The 17,391-nt window shown below is 41.0% G+C and overlaps 1 protein-coding gene across 1 annotated transcript in view; it reads left to right on the top strand.

Annotated features, from left to right (window-relative positions):
- Positions 1 to 14,397, top strand: part of LOC135478225 (mucin-2-like) — a 97,301-nt gene extending 82,904 nt beyond the window's left edge. Inside the window, exons 44-53 of the mRNA XM_064758497.1 lie at positions 52 to 95; positions 2,015 to 2,176; positions 3,644 to 3,805; positions 4,685 to 4,937; positions 7,228 to 7,280; positions 7,746 to 7,945; positions 9,368 to 9,475; positions 10,159 to 10,219; positions 12,670 to 12,978; positions 14,390 to 14,397. Of these exons, the coding sequence (XP_064614567.1) occupies positions 52 to 95; positions 2,015 to 2,176; positions 3,644 to 3,805; positions 4,685 to 4,937; positions 7,228 to 7,280; positions 7,746 to 7,945; positions 9,368 to 9,475; positions 10,159 to 10,219; positions 12,670 to 12,978; positions 14,390 to 14,397 (1,360 nt within the window). The remainder of the gene's footprint in view (positions 1 to 51; positions 96 to 2,014; positions 2,177 to 3,643; positions 3,806 to 4,684; positions 4,938 to 7,227; positions 7,281 to 7,745; positions 7,946 to 9,367; positions 9,476 to 10,158; positions 10,220 to 12,669; positions 12,979 to 14,389) is intronic.
- Positions 14,398 to 17,391: the final 2,994 nt, after the last annotated feature.

The raw sequence follows: 17,391 nt of genomic DNA, 5'->3' as shown, positions 1-17,391 counted from the left end.
ACACCAATCAAATAAATAAAAGCAAATAAACATAATTGTTTTTTGTAACAGTGTTTGTGACAACGGGAAACTGATCTGTGTTGGAGAGGAATGCGGTAAGTACAGCGTATGTAATCTTAATAACTCAAAAGGCACAGTGATGGAGATATCTAAAAATACATGAGCATCCGTCGTTGAGCTTGTCTTTCCATCCTTCCGTTTTTCCGTCCTTCGGTGCCTACATGTATGTCCTTCCATCTGCACATGCGCTCATGTGCCCGTATTTCTACATGTATTCCAAGCTGCATCTTCAAAACGCCTCTACGTTTATTAACGTGAAACTTGTATCAATAGATAGCTTACGTGTTGCCATTTCAGAATATCAAGTCTACTTTTTCTCGTATATTTTGATTCTTTCTGTAGTTTGCTTTCTAGGCCAGGGCACCTCCACTTTTCAAGTGTTGAGGGCCTATATATAGGTGCCAGGGGGATTTTGATCTAGCAGGAAATGAAAGTATATACTGTAGCACCTCGTTCTAAAAGTTCTATTTTTCTGCGTTTATTGTACTAAAGTGAACAATAAAAAATAGATAAAAATCATCAATTCTTTATCAAACAGATTAAGTATACCTGCAAAATTAATTTGCATTTATCCATAGATGCGTATAGCTAAATACACAATTTCGGCTGCCGGTACTATACAGTTTGGAGCTAGATTCTCGTTGGTTTTCACAAATGAACTCAGAAAGTATTCAAAATTATATTAAAAATTTTGAAATTCTGTATTTTCTGTTGATCAGATAACGCTCTTTTACATAAGGCTCATATAAAAGTCGGGGCCCCAGAGTTACACTTGGAACCACGAGTCCTAAACTGACTTCAGCGCGCTGACTTCTAATCTTTTAGACCAGCTTTGATAGCACAGCGATTTGCGAAAGCGACCCTTCCAGGGTCAGTCCTAGGTCGAGTTACACCTAAGACTTTAAAAGAGGAAGTTGTAATTTCGCTGTCAGTTGTCACACAGTTGTCAAACAGATTAAGTATACCCACAAGTATGATTCTCATTTATCTATGACTGCATTTGGCTAAGTACAAAACTTTGGCTACTGTACAATTTCAAGTTAACTCCTCTTTGATTTTCACAAATAACGTGAAGTTATTCACTCCGCTCACTGATTTCTAACCGTTTAAATTTTTTGGTCAGGTTTCGGCTCCCAAATCTTTTAAAAAAAGACTCCACGTCCGGGGACACCAGTTAATGTTGTTGTCGTATTTTTCTTCACTTGCATTGTGAAACCAATCCATATCTGTATCTGTGTACTATTCATGATACCTTGGCTGTATTATTACAATACCATCACCTGTATATTCTTCTTTTCATTTTACCAAACAAGGTGTGCCTCCCAAAACATTTTTTTATGGATAAAATAGACTATTCCCTTTATCAGGCAGTTCACATGTTGCCATTCTGCACTCTCACAGTAGGCCTATGCCATGTTGAAATCGGCGTGCACATGTTAATTTATGTGCTTTCGGCAGAAGGTTCGATCCATTTTTCCAAACCTCTGCAGAAAGTAAGTTATTTGTTTGATAAATTAAAACAATTATATTTGAAGCCAATAAAAAAGTCACGCTGGAAAAAATTTTCGAACAGCCATGCAGCACGTACTTTGCAGTTCGAATACAAAACATGGCGAACGTTGGTTCTGACGGGCCAAATCTAAAGTTTAAACGGCTGATTTACCCCCAATCTCTCATGTACTGAGATTCGTTCGTTCTTACTCCGGTGTCATATATCCCTGACCAGTACATCTGATGCTAGCCTCTCAAAATGATTCGATCCCGGTACACAACCCCAAACAAATGTATAGATCAAACAGTGTATCAACTTGCTAATCGGTCAATCAGTCCATCAGTCAATCAGTCACCTAAATCAGCCTAGTAGTCACACCAAATACCCAACAGTACGCCCCAAGCTGTTATGACATCGGAAACAGCCAGTCAAACTATTTCATTACTTGTGTCCTTCCACCAGCTGAGTGTGGGTACACTCCCTGGTCGCAGTGGTCGCAGTGCTCCCAAGATTGTGGCGTAGGCATCCGCAAGAGAAACCAGACCCTGATAGAGAAAGCGTACAGCATCCCTTGCGAGGACCTGATACAGGAAGACGACTATTGTAACACCCATCCCTGTTCAAGTGAGTCCGCCATAACATGGGCACATAGTGAGCATACTTAAAGAGTCATTTCCGGAGAATTTTGGCAAAAAATCATATCGGTAATATATCCATATTACAATGATGAATCAAAATTTCTGTATTTACTAAGAATAGGTTTTATTAAATATCAGACTCGTGCCTGTACTATGTATAGTGTTGAAATGATTCCAAAGTTTGAAAAAGTCATAATGCGACACGTTTTACATATTCGAGGAAATTTATTACCGATTTTTAAAAGGTATTATTCGTACTATTCTGAAATAATAGCAAATACTTGATTGGATTCCCAAACATCTCGGATACGGTGCCTTTAAAACATGTATGCTACGCCTAATGGGGTCAGGTGTTAGACCTCAGCTCCCTGGAGGACCATCTGCGGCCTTTCGTCAGGTTATTTGTGTGATACTTTGTGCGCGAGATCATCCAGTGATTCTCTGTATTCAGGAACCTTCCAACAACCTTACACTAAAGACTACACTCAAAAAATTTATCTGTTAATTTCAACACAAAGTGTGTTGTTTGATTGATGCTGAGAATATATCCAGCTATTGCAGCAAATTGTTCTGTTAAATATAACACGCATACTCTATTAATTCAACATAAAAATTCTATTTGACTAACAGGATACATCGAATATGACAGAATATTGTGTTATAATAACAGAATACACTGTACCATTACTTAGACAACATACTTTCTGTTAAAATTAACAGATTATTTTTTTGAGTGTTTCACTAAAGTAGACCGAAATTAGTACGCTTCACCTAAACACTTAAACAAACAAATATATATATATATATATATATATATATATATATATATATATATATATATATATATAAAAGATAATGCACATGGTAAAAAAGCTCTGTATTGTAAATTTCGAAGTGCTCGGCATGCTTAGTATACATAAGGTATTAGTAATGAAAAGTACTTCCTATATTTAAGCACAGACGAAAAAATACATGTATTTGTACTGAAGAATTAGTTTGCCAGGTCAGTGAATCGGACGGATCTGTATCTTCCATAAACTTTGCGGAAGTTCAGCTTGGTACTGCAGTGCTACCGTAGCACTTGATTCTGGAAGATTCGATAATAGACCTTACAAAAAGCGAACATGCTTTATATATCGATACTGTGCTGTTGAAGGTCAAGGTCAGTTCCATTTTATGTTGTTTTGTTCTGTGTACGAATGCTTTACAGCTGAATATATTGCTCTGAAATTCCTCTGCAGGGCCTGGCAGAAACAGTGACAGGCGTAACATCCTTCGAGGTTTAATCTATATTCCTGCCATAAGACACAGAACCTTCTAAACTGGTCATGACTTCAATGTTGTCTACCCGCATGAAATTGGGTTCAGTGTGTTGTATATTTTTATTTATTCATTCTGAATACCTTTATGCAATAGACTATCTATCTCCTGATTAAAATTGTCTTCTTGACAGACTGGGCTGCCTGGAGTGAGTGGAGTTCATGTGACATGTGTGCTGGCGGATTGCGGTATCGAACTCGCGACTGTCTTAATCAGACACTGGACTACAATATGACCTGCACTGGCCCCATGGAGGAGAACGACAACTGCGAGGTCTTCCCACACTGTGCTGTCAGTAAGTCATTGTGCTGTCAGTAAGTCATTGTGCTGTCAGTAAGTCACTTAGTTGTTCGTAAGTCACTGTGTTGTCAGTGAGTTACTGTATTGTCAGTAAGTCAGTTTGTCAGTAAGACGTTGTGCTACCAGTGAGTCACTGGGTTGTAATTAAGTCACTGTGCTGTAAGTCACTCTTGTTAGTGTCATTGTGCTGTCATTTGTCAGTGAGTCGTTGTGTTGTCAGTGAGTCACTGTGTTGTCAGTAAATCACTGTTGTCATTGAGTCATTGTGTTGTCAGTGTTATCACTGTGTTGTCAGTGAGTTACTGTGTTTTGATTCACTGCTGTCCGTAGGTCACTTTGATGTCAGTAAGCCATTCTTTTGTCAATAAGTCACTGTTGTCAGAGTGCCATTGAGTGATTCGTAAATCACTGTTGTCAGTGAGTCACTGTATTGTCAGTGAGTCACTATGTTGTCAGTAAGTCACACTATTGCCAGTGAGCCATCATGTTGTCAGTAAGTCACTGATATCAGTCAGCCATTGCGTTGTCAGTAAGTGGCTGTGTTGTGAGTAAGTCACTGTTCTCATTGAGTCACTGTGTTGTCAGTAAGTCATTGTGTTGTTCCTGAGTCATTGTGTTATAAGTAAGTCACTGTTGTCAGTAAGGCAATGTGTGGTCAGTGAGTCACTTTGTTGTAAGTATGTCACTATGTGGTAAATAAGTCATTCTGTCAGTGAGTCACGGTGTTGTATGTATGTCACTGTTGTCAGTGAGTCACGGTGTTGTAAGTCACTGTTGTACGTGACTCACCATGCTGTCAGTAAGTCACTGTGTTGTCAGTGAGTCACTGTGTTGTCAAGAATAGCAATGACCTTTACCCGCCCTCTTGCTACAGCCCTGCCCAATTGCACAAACCATCAAGTCTACTCGACTTGTGTGAATACATGCCCGAGGACGTGTGCGGATTTCCGCGGGGTTTCCACATGCATGGACACGGAAGCCAACTGCGAACCCGGATGTGGATGCGCGGAGGGTCATCTGTTACACGGCGACACATGTGTCAAATCCAGCGAGTGTCCGTGCTACGACAGCGAGGGCAGGGAATATCCGGTGGGCTGGGTGTCAAACAGGACCGATTGTGAAACCTGGTCAGTACACATGTACATGTACGCCTACCTGGTAAATCTTTCAGCACTTCTTCATCCCTATTTTCACAAAGTGATTTTGGCCTTTAGCTTAAAATTGTAACCCCCCCAAAAAAAACTCTTAAAAGAAGAGAGTGAAAGAGTGAATGAGTGCTTAAAGTTTAAGGTCGTACTTAACAATTTAACAAGTCATATCACCAATCACCGGCAAATTATCCCACATAAAGTTTGAAGGGAATGAAAGAATGAATGCTTGTCGTATTACGGCCTACATCTGAGGAAGACGTTCGTGTACTCCGTACATCTGTGTCAGACGTTCGTGTACTCCGCACATCTGTGTCAGACGTTCATGTACTCTGTACATCTGTGTCAAACATTCATGTACTCTGTACATCTGAGGAATACGTTCGTTACTCCGATCATCTGAGTCAAACGTTCGTGTACTCCGTACATCTGTGTCAGACGTTCATGTACTCCGTTCATCTGTGTCAGACGTTCATGTACTCCGTACATCTGTGTCAAACATTCGTGTACTCTGTACATCTGAGGAAGACGTTCCTTACTCCGTACATCTGTGTGAGACGTTCGTGTACTCCGTACATCTGTGTCAGACGTTCGTGTACTCCATACATCTGTCAGACGTTCGTGTACTCCGTGCATCTGTGTCAGACATTCGTGTACTTCGTACATCTGTGTCAGACGTTTGTGTACTCCGTACATCTGTGTCAGACGTTCGTGTACTCCGTACATCTGTGTCAGACATTCGTGTACTCCGTACATTTGTGTCAAACGTTCGTGTACTCCGTACATCTGTGTCAGACGTTCGTGTACTCCGTACATCTGAGTCAAACATTCGTGTACTCCGTACATCTGTGTCAAACATTCGTGTACTCCGTACATCTGTGTCAGACGTTCGTGTACTCCGTTCATCTGTGTCAGACATTCGTGTACTCCGTACATCTGTGTCAGACGTTCGTGTACTCGGTACATCTGAGTCAAACATTCGTGTACTTCGTACATCTGTGTCAGACGTTCGTGTACTCCGTACATCTGTGTCAGACGTTCGTGTACTCCGTACATCTGAGTCAAACATTCGTGTACTCCGTACATCTGAGTCAGACATTCGTGTACTCCGTACATCTGTGTCAGACGTTTGTGTACTCCGTACATCTGTGTCAGACGTTCGTGTACTCCGTACATCTGAGTCAAACATTTGTGTACTCCGTACATCTGTGTCAGACGTTCGTGTACTCCGTACATCTGTGTTAGACGTTTGTGTACTCCATACATCTGTGTCAGACATTCATGTACTCCGTTCATCTGTGTCAGACATTCATGTACTCCGAACATCTGTGTCAGACGTTTGTGTACTCTGTACATCTGAGTCAAACATTCGTGTACTCCGTACATCTGTGTCAGACGTTCGTGTACTCCGTACATCTGTGTCAGACGTTCGTGTACTCCGTACATCTGTGTCAGACATTCATGTACTCCGTTCATCTGTGTCAGACATTCGTGTACTCTGTACATCTGTGTCAGACGTTCGTTTACTCCGTACATCTGAGTCAAACATTCGTGTACTCCGTACATCTGTGTCAGACGTTCGTGTACTCCGTACATCTGAGTCAAACATTCGTGTACTCCGTACATCTGTGTCAGACGTTCGTGTACTCCGTACATCTGAGTCAAACATTCGTGTACTCCGTACATCTGTGTCAAACGTTCGTGTACTCCGTACATCTGTGTCAGACGTTCGTGTACTCCGTACATCTGTGTCAGACATTCGTGTACTCCGTACATCTGTGTCAGACGTTCGTGTACTTCGTACATCTGAGTCAAACATTCGTGTACTCCGTACCTCTGAGTCAAACATTCGTATACTCCGTTCATCTGTGTCAGACATTCGTGTACTCCGTTCATCTGTGTCAGACATTCGTGTACTCCGTACATCTGTGTCAGACGTTCGTGTACTCCGTACATCTGTGTCAGACGTTCGTGTACTCCGTACATTTGTGTCAGACCTTTGGCGTACTCCGTACATCTGTGTCAGACATTCGTGTACTTCGTACATCTGTGTCAGGCGTTCGTGTACTCCATTCATCTGTGTCAGACGTTCGTGTACTCCGTACATCTGTGTCAGACGTTCGTGTACTCCGTACATCTGTGTCAGACGTTCGTGTACTCCGTACATTTGTGTCAGACATTCGTGTACTCCGTACATCTGTGTCAGACATTCGTGTACTCCGAACATCTGAGTCAATTGCTCATCCACAGTATATCACTCTTTTTTCAGTAAATGTGTAGCTGCAGGCGATCTGGAGTGTATGCCAAACCCAGACTGTGATGGTAAGTGTTAAACAGTCTCACTCCATTACATAATGTTTTTTCATTAATTGTAGTACTGAAGATTTTATTTTATCACTGATTGGTGTCTGTTATAATTTGTTCAACAATTCTGTTGCTATTGTCATGACGTCTGTTTTAACCCGTTCACCTGTTGTCTTGGCGTTTGTTGCTACTGCCATGACGTCAGTCATACCAGTAACTTGTTCTCATCATGACTGCCGTTGCCACAGTGTCCGTTGTTACTATCTTGACGTCTGTTATAACTTCTTCTCATGGCATCTGTTGCTACTATTGTGGCGTGTGTTATATCTTGTTCACATGGCGTTTTTTGCTACTGTCATGATGTTTGATATAACTTGTTGTCATATCGCCTGTTATAACTTGCTCTCACCACAACTGCTGTTGCCATAACGTCTGTTGTTACATGACGTATGTTGCTATGACAACTTTTCACTAATTTTCCAGCTGACTGTGCGTTTACGGGATGGTCAGTATGGGCGGAATGTGTGTGCCCTAACAAGACCAAATCTCGCTTCCGGAGCCACAACCCTGAGCGAAAGGGCGACGGTTTGCCGTGCGAGGGACCCAGCGAGGAGACGACGGAATGTTCTGCTGGGGAGCAGGCAGCTTGTGACGTGTGCTTCGTGGACGGCAAACAAGTCCAGGTAGACCATTCTTGTTAAACCAGACGCCATACCTTCAGGATTAACTCTAACTAACACTTTTCGGTGGGTAATTCGAGTTCAGTTCAAATACATGTAGCACGTTTAGACCAGTCACGTGCCAGAGCGCTGAGATCAATAGTTAGTTTTAAATGTGCACAGAAGAGGGCGTGTCCTATAACGTGTGCTCCTTGGACGGTAGAGACCCTTTACATACACTTTACAGCGCAGGCACCGCTTTCTACACGCGCTTTACACAACGGTCCCCGTTGGACAAGTTTGACCTTTGGAATCCGTGAGATGGGCTTTCTTAGGCTTAGCTCAATCACTAGTGTCCTTGCGATCAAAATATAGTCAGAGAATGTAGAGGTATAACGTATTGATAGAAACAGCGCAACAAAACAGCGTTTTCATGTCTTCGGAGATCACGTCCTGCCTCATCTCCGTGACCCCACAGACCTTGACGTTTTTAAAGATTTCTATACTAAATTTTATAGTGGTGGCAGTCATGTTTGGGGATTGTAGACAGCGGATGAGATGTTTGCGTTCTAGCCCGACCAATAGCCATCCTGTTATCCTAATTCAGGATTGACTCAGCAAAACAGCTTTTAATGAAAGCAAAACAGTCATTACTGATAGCAAAACAATCATCACTGGAAGCAGAACAGTCATCCCTGATTGCGAAACAGTCATCACTGATTGCGAAACAGTCATCACTGATTGCGAAACAGTCATCACTGATTGCGAAACAGTCATCACTGATAGCGAAACAGTTATCACTGGAAGCAAAAGTCATCGCTGATAGGAAACAGTCATCCCTGATTGCGAAACAGTCATCCCTGATTGCAAAACAGTCATCACTGATTGCGAAACAGTCATCACTGATAGCGAAACAGTTATCACTGGAAGCAAAAGTCATCACTTATAGCAAATCAGTCATCACTGCTATCACTGGAAGCGAAAATAGTCATTACTGGAAGCGAAAACAGTCTTTTTTCAGTCTGATTCCTCGTATTCAGCTGAAACTTGATACATGTAGCTTTACCATGGCAAGTTACAGATCAAGCTTCAGTGTCGCGCTGTTTTGTTATGACCATTTTTTTTAACATTGTGGTCTTGTGAATGGCTCAAACCATTTTGGTACATCTATTCCTTTGGCGATGTTCTATCTGTTGTTCTCTGTTGATGTTCCGATTGTTGTTCATGTTGGAATTGTTGTTGTTCCCACTGTTGTTGTTGTTCTGACCGTTGTTGTTGTAACTTGTTGATGTTATAACTTTTGATGCTATAGGTAGCCTATTGTTGTTCTGGCTGTTGTTGTTCTGACTGTGACTTGTTGATGTTATAACTGTTGTTGTTCTGACTGCTATAGCCATTACCAAATTCTTGCTGTTTACATGACCGTTATTGTTGTTGTTATTGCAGGCAGGAGAGGAATGGATTAGTCCAGACAATATCTGTACCTACTGTTGGTGCGCTGCTGGAAGAGTCACGTGTGATAGCATCTGTGGTGACCCTGTAGTCTGTGAAGAGGTGAGCTGGGCAACATTTTCACGCAAAAATTTATCTTTATTACACCTGATTGAAACAGTACCACTATGTACAACCCTGAACACCGGTTCAATCCCGACTCAAGTCATCGTATGGCTGAAATATTGCCGACGTGGCGTAAAGCCATAAGCATTCATTTATTCAATCCCGACTCCGGTCTTACCGATTCCTTCACTGTTAGCAGTTTTGATATTGTATTACTCGGCGCTGATCGCCTAATAGTGATGGGTCTAATAGCAGTTGTTCGGTTGTCAGAAAAGTGTATGGAGCATGTAACGGTTAATTCTTCTAAATGTACAAGGAGACGCCTCATGTTGCTGAAAATGATCTTTCGCGTCAAGCAAGCGAATATTATTTTGATTTTCTTCATACGTATACGTGGCTGCGTGTCTAACCTTTGCCTCACAATACACTTGTCAGTTGGAACCTTGACAGTCTTAAACTCTTGCGCAGTGGTTTCTGGCCTTGGTGAGGATGTGGAGTACAGTATTGCCCTCAAGTGACGGGAGAAAGCCAACTGGTGCATCTTGTGCCCAGAAATTTGACTTAAAACTCCCGTACCAGCGATGTGTCACATTAAAAGATATATGATTGGATTTCAATAATCTCAGCAATACATTTGATTTAATCTTCATGAAGTACATATTTTTGTTTCATTATCACAGGGGGACGAGAAGATCTGGAGTGGTCCATTTGGATGCTGCTTGTCCTGCAACAAACCGAAAAGTGAGCTTTTCAGCGTACGCATAAGACAATATTAAGCGGTTCTAAAGACGCAGGGTATAAAATCGTTTCCAAAGCAATCTAACGCTTTCCCCAGCAAACCGCGAGTGGTCTGTAGTAAATGGTTAAAGATGTGTGCCTTTCAGTCACCGCGACACACCATGCTTAATGCGAGCTCAAAACCGGGTTTGGACAGAGAATTTGTAGATGCAAGACATTTGTGCAAGACCATTTGTATTCCACCAATATGGCGTGCATGTCTTGTGGGAAGATTCGTAAGTAGCTTAACTATAAGGTCGGTGCTTTACCCCAGGGACTTTGTTTTCTTCCACCCATAAGACTGACCGCCATTGTATGAGTGAAATATTCTGGAGCATACTCCAAAAAAAATTGTCAATTGTAACAGAAATTCTGTTATCTGAGTGATGCTAGAATGTATTCTGCTATTGTAACAGATTGTTCTGTTAAATATAACATACATATTCTGTTAATTCAATACAAAGATTCTACTGACCGCTTCGGTGGTCCGCCTCAAAGTCAAGAGACCCCGGGATCAAACCCGGCTCCCTCACACCAAAGACTTTAAAAATGGTACTTACTGCTGCCTCGCTTGGCGTTCAGTAGTGAGAGGTTAGATCAAGAAAATATGATTGGTTGGCCCAGTGTCAGTATAATGTACCTGGGTGGGGTGTCATGTCTGGTGTCTTCGGCATGATGATTCAGTGGCGAGAGAACTTTGGCGCCATGGACTCGCCTTGCCACAAGAAGACACAATATATGTACCCACACCCAATGTGTAACACTCCTCGTCGTTATATGACTGGAAAATTATTAAATACAAAGTTAAACCCCCAAGCATACGTACATACAAAGATTAGACTAACAGGATATTGTGTTGAATATGATACAGCATTGTGTTATAATAACATAATGCGGGGTGAAACAATGTATGAAACAACTATCAAATATGTCGCCTGAAAACCCTCCTGACATAAGGTCACGGCCTGACGGTACAAGGACCAGACCTCATTGGTTAGCGGTACAGCATCTTAAACACATAGACAACGGGCAGCTCCAAAGATTTTACAGTTATAAGTCGCTGTGAAAATTGCGATTTGCTCTCTTTTGCACATAATCAGCTCTATTCCATGGGAGCGCCTCAATGGGAAAAGTGCCAAAACCATTGTGTCAGAAACTACCCTTGCGTTTATCTATTTTGACGTTTTTTTCTGTTGTTAAGTGGTATTTTGAATGTAAGTTTTGATACCCGGTTAGTATGCTGTAAAAGTCCAAAATGCCAAGTGGATGTAGTGCCTAAAATCATGGTTCGAAATTTCCGGTTATATCTTAAGTTTATCTCATTGTTCACGGAATAAGCGAGGGACGGATTCATTCGGTAACAGAGACGATTTTCGATGAGAAACCCTGTTGTACCTTTAGTGTATCTCATTGTTCACTTTCAGTGAATACCAGATACATTTGTTCACGGAGACGACCCTAATGAGACTTCCGGATTCTGATGAGAAAATCTTAAAGGTGGAGAAAACATAAAAATGACATAAAGTTAAGATGAAAGAGTGCGAAAAGTTATTCCTAAATGTAGTCTTCAATATTTTTTTCCGGTTTTTCCTTAAGGAGAAAAAGACACTTGAAAATAATGTTTGTATAGTGGTTATTTGGCACCACCTTTTGGTATTTATAGTCTTTGTTTAATAACGTCATAAATGAGGATGTAACACAGGTTTAGTAAATATTTTTGCACTAGAATTTTTCTTTTCAGCTAAAAAATGTATTAAACCTCAATTTGGATCATACTTATATTTTTAATATGTTCATAAATATTATCATTTTTGGAAAAATGCATATGTTTCGATATGAACAACAAATTTACATTCAAATAAATTTATTAAACAAGCATCACATCCTTAATTAGAAGATTATTATGCAACAACGATAAATGTCAAAAGTTGGCCTCAAATACCCACCATACAAAAATATTTTAAAATACCTTTTCTCTTGAAAAAAAAATCCAAAAAAATATTAAAGATCATATTTGCAAATAAGTTTGGACGCTATTTCGTCTGACTTTGGCATCATTTTTATGTTTTCTATGAGTTTGTCTCATTGCTCAATCTAGGTGAATGTCAGACACTTTTTGGGTGGTAGCTTAATTTTTCTCTTTGCTCACTGTAGATGAATGCCAGAATCGCTCGCTGACGGAAACGAAAAGTGGTAGTTACGTATCTTACTTTTATCTCATTGTAGTTGAATGGCAGAATCATTCGTTGGCAGGAGTGATCTCATCATCTCACTGTTCAGTCTAAGTGAATGTCAAACACTTTTTTTGGTGGTAGCTTAATTTTTCTCATTGCTCACTGTAGGTGAATGCCAGAATCGCTCGCTGACGGAAGCGAAAACTGGTTGTAGCGCATCTTACTGTTATCTCATTGTAGGTGAGTGTCAGATTCACTCGGTGACCGAGACGATCACAGATGACAACTTCGGTTGTATCTCTTTGCAACCCGTCGAGTACAAATACTGCGACGGCCAGTGTGGAAACTCTACAGATTATCCACTCATCTCTCCATCCAAGGGCGTGCACTTGACTCAACGCGGCTGTAAGTGCTGCACGGCCAAAAGTACCCAACAGAAACCAGTCATTATGAGCTGCCCCACGGAAGTTGAGGGAGAGCTCCAGGAACAGGAATTCTTCTTGCCTATCGTCAACCAGTGCCTCTGTCTGGATTGCGAGCAGGTCACAGGTGAGCCGCGCGTTTGTCTTTTCCCGCAATGTCTCGCGCTTTCTCGCTTTACCGGGCGTACGTCAGTGAACATTTTCTTTCGGTTACACGAACGTGTTGATTTTTCTTACTATTTATATTGTAAATTTGTCAACTTCAAGCCCCGAAATATAACTTTCGTGTTGTACGATGCCATATCTCCACACGCACCTTGCATTTGTCTCTACAAATCATCAGTGGGATGGGTAGTAACACTGGGCAAAACGATTTCAGCTATATCCAAAACAAATGTTCTGATAAAGGCCAATTTTAACTAGGTGCGAACATTTATAGTGTATCAACAACCTATAATGTCTATGTGGCAATATTATCCAATTAGTGCACCTTCTCTCTTCGGTTTGGAGGCAAATCTTGAGCCCAGTTGCACGAATTACGCATGTGTAACACATAGAAGACTTTATATTGTCTCGTGATCAGTCCTGTAACAAAACAGTGAAAAGATTCCAAAAACAAAACGACCTGTACGTGACGTCATTTTCACCTCCCAGTGACTCTCACCGTCATGACAATAAACCAATACGATAAACCAATACGACGGCTGCCAGCTGCCACGTGGGAGGAAACCGGGCAGTGCCCGGGGGAAACCAACCACCATTCGCAGGTTGCTAACAGACCTTCCACGTTCAGCCGAAGGGGAAACCAGCATGATCTGGACATGAATTCACAGCTAACGCATTGGGGCCAGGAGGCGCGTGGGTTTCATCCTGATTTGCATCATAGATGATATGTGCGATTTATGGTTTTCTTATTTTAGTCGCGAAGGCAACTGAGCGAAAAATGTGAAAATAAAAAAAACAGTAAAATTTCGCCGCGAAGGGGAAAAAAAACAAAAAAAATCCTATACGAGACAAAGGAAAATTAGTTCCAACGGATTTATTTCTGTAAGCTAATAACATTGTAGATTTGGTAGAGCTGTACAATTATAGAGAAAAAAACATTGTAGATTTGGTAGAGCTGTACAATTATAGAGAAAAAAACATTGTAGATTTGGTAGAGCTGTACAATTATAGAGAGAAAAAACATTGTAGATTTGGTAGAGCTGTACAATACAATTATAGAGAAAAAACATTGTAGATTTGGTAGAGCTGTACAATTATAGAGAAAAAAACATTGTAGATTTGGTAGAGCTGTACAATTATAGAGAAAAAAAACATTGTAGATTTGGTAGAGCTGTACAATTATAGAGAAAAAAACATTGTAGATTTGGTAGAGCTGTACAATTATAGAGAAAAAAAAACATTGTAGATTTGGTAGAGCTGTACAATTATAGAGAAAAAAAACATTGTAGATTTGGTAGAGCTGTACAATTATAGAGAAAAAAACACATTCACAAAATTTTAGGACTCATTATTAATTATTTTCTTTTTTTCAGTTCCCTGAAGCCAGCGAAACATTGATGCAAAATACTTGATCCCGGAAGACGACCTATCAGCGTTAAGAGGACTACGACTACTTACCCATAAAATACCCCCAGCAATTTAAAAACCAAAAAGAAAAAAAGTACCTGCCCTTTGCGCATATATATATAGTATGCATATTAATGTGCAATGTGTCTTTGTTCAGTGTTAAATTTACATATTCTTTTATCTATATTTTGTTAATTACCTGTACCTCTATATTTATTGAGAGATGCAAGCCTGTATGACTCCCCATTTGAGTAGCTACGTGAGCAACGAGACAGCATTTTGATTGGCCAGTCGGCAAAGGTCACCGAACATACCCATAATAAGAATGCACATAGATCAACGTGTATACTTGGGATAATTCCATCTGGAACGTCATGTATATAGTTTTGACCAGAATGAAAGCTGGAGCGCTTTGTATGCAAAGTTTTGCCTTGTTTCCATGGTAACTGACCCTCTCCCTGGACGGATTGCTTCTCTTTCCATTATATGTTATTCTAGTGTCTGTGTAGTTCTGTCTCAGTTTACCTTCTGTGTGTATTCGTCCTTGTTACTGTACAAGTAAATAAACCCTTGCGTTAAGCTTGCTGCTCAGAAAAATTTATCTTCTTGTTCTTTGTTGTTGTTGTTTTTTATGGACGTGCCAGTTCCGCGTGGCCCTTGGGTCATACAAATGGTCTTGCATTTTTTTTTTTGGAGAGTTTTTGCGATAAAAGGTAGATCCGGGGTTTAATCTCGAACAGAGTCATACCTAGGATTATAGCATCGGTAATCTCGGAACTGCCTGGTTTGGCGTTCAAGACAAATGGAATAGGTTAAGTGCTGGTCGACCAGGTGTGAGCATAATGTGACTTAGTGGTACTTCGTGCCTGCATTGTGTCTTGGCGTAGACCACTGAGGCAGCATTATAAATTATCTACATTACGTCGGGTCGTCAAATTTGTATAACTATGTCAATCAACACATATTAAAGGATCCCCAGGCATGACACCCGGTCGGCCGTCAAATATGTACTGCTGTGTCAGTGAATCAGCATATATGAAAGAGACCTCAGACATGACACCCGACTCACCATCAAATTTGTACTGCTAAGTCAATGAATCAGCATATATCAAAGACACCGAGACACGACTCCCGGCAGAATGTCAGATTTGTACCGCTATGTCAAAGAATCAGATATATCAGACATCCAACCGACCGTCAAAAAAATTTGTACTGCTAAGTCAGCATATCAAAGGTAACCCGGACATGACACCTGGTGGACGGTCAGATTTGTACAGGGTGCGATGTTAATGAATCAGCAAATCAAAGACACCCAGACATGACACCCGTTGGACGGTCAGATTTGTACCGAGCGCGATGTTAATGAATCAGCAAATCAAAGACACCCAGACACGACATCCAACACCTGAACACTGCACATCTACAACAAGTCGGTCCCATAGAGGTGTAAAATTTGGTCCTTTTCTGTCATACATGTCACTGTTTCTGTCTTGCTGGGCTCGTAAAGCAATGAGGTAGTCCCCAAACACCGCAGCGCAACAGGACCCAGTTTCAAAAAGCAGCCTACGACATTTATTCATCGTACATTTGTCGTACGATATTTTGATTTATATATTTATTTGATTGGTGTTTTACGCCGTGCTCAAGAATATTTCATTTATACGACGACGGCCAGAATTATGGTGGGAGGAAACAGGGCAGAGCCCGGCGGAATACGATACTTTGTACGTCACTGTTAACGTAGCATTGTCTTATATGTGCGATATCGTACAAGTATGACATCTTTGTGAAAGTGGCCCCAGAAGAGAATGGCGTGTAATCCTATGAAAACGAGAAAAACGCCATCAATTTCTGTCTTGGTAAGCTGTGGGAGCAGCCATTGGACACTCAACAAGGAGATGCTATCTTGACAACGGTTACGCAGGTGATTAACTCCTATTGCCAAGTGTGTTCATCCGCTTGAGTTTTAACTAATATCCACCATAATTATCTTCATTAATTCACGCAAAGTAGAACCTACATCTACCCATATCCCTATGCTTTTATTTCACTTCGATGACAACCTTCATCCGAAGTCTCCGCGACAGTATTTCTATCGGAACTTTATACACACTGAGAGAAAAGCTTAGATCGACGGACTCGAAAATCTGAGTTACATAATTGAATTAATTCAACTCAGAAAACTGAAAAAGTGATATAACTGAGCTGAGTCAGTTGACTCACTTGGTTAGTCGGAAAACTGACAGGAGTCTTTCATGGCTGATATTGTCGTGACTAAGCTTTCTGAGTTGAATTAGCTCAATTAGTGAAAGCGCTTAAGCATATGGTGGACCAACTTGAGGAGGTGATCGAATAATCCAAGTATTTTGATGTCACGTTTAAGACACCAAACCAGCAGATAGTTACTTTGGATAAGGACGTTGTTGTCGCAACTCGTCCAGAGTGTAGAAATTGCTTGATGAGTTGTCAGTCTTTGTCGGTAAATGCGGACAACCTACACATCGTGTTATTTCGACTCTGCTGTCCACCTAGACCGACAATGCTCTGGTGTTAGGTTTAGCAAAATTTTGTTCGGCCAATGATTGCCCCCAGACTAACGTCAGAGCGCGCTTCATATAAAAACTTGATGGAGTTGCCCTGACAATTGGCGTTTGAGAAATACGTCTCCACTGCCTTATATTTGTAGACACGTATTTTCATTACCTTTTTGTCTATCGATTTATCGCAAGCATGCACTTCGTCGATTGTTTATTTACTAGGCCGTGTGGGCCCGCAATTACTTGGTGATGCTCAAACCGACCAGCTTTATATAGAGAGCCTAGATTTATTTGGCATGGGTAGGTACGTCCACCAGGTTTTTATAAAGAGCGTGCTCTGACGTTGGTTTGGGCCATCCTTGGTCGAACAAAATTTTACCAAACCTAATATCAGAGTAATCTCGGAGTAGGCTACGCTCCACCATTAAGGA

Source organism: Liolophura sinensis, chromosome 11, assembly GCF_032854445.1.
Source record: "Liolophura sinensis isolate JHLJ2023 chromosome 11, CUHK_Ljap_v2, whole genome shotgun sequence".
Taxonomy (NCBI): Eukaryota; Metazoa; Mollusca; class Polyplacophora; order Chitonida; family Chitonidae; genus Liolophura; species Liolophura sinensis.
This window is presented reverse-complemented; position numbering and strand designations above follow the sequence as displayed.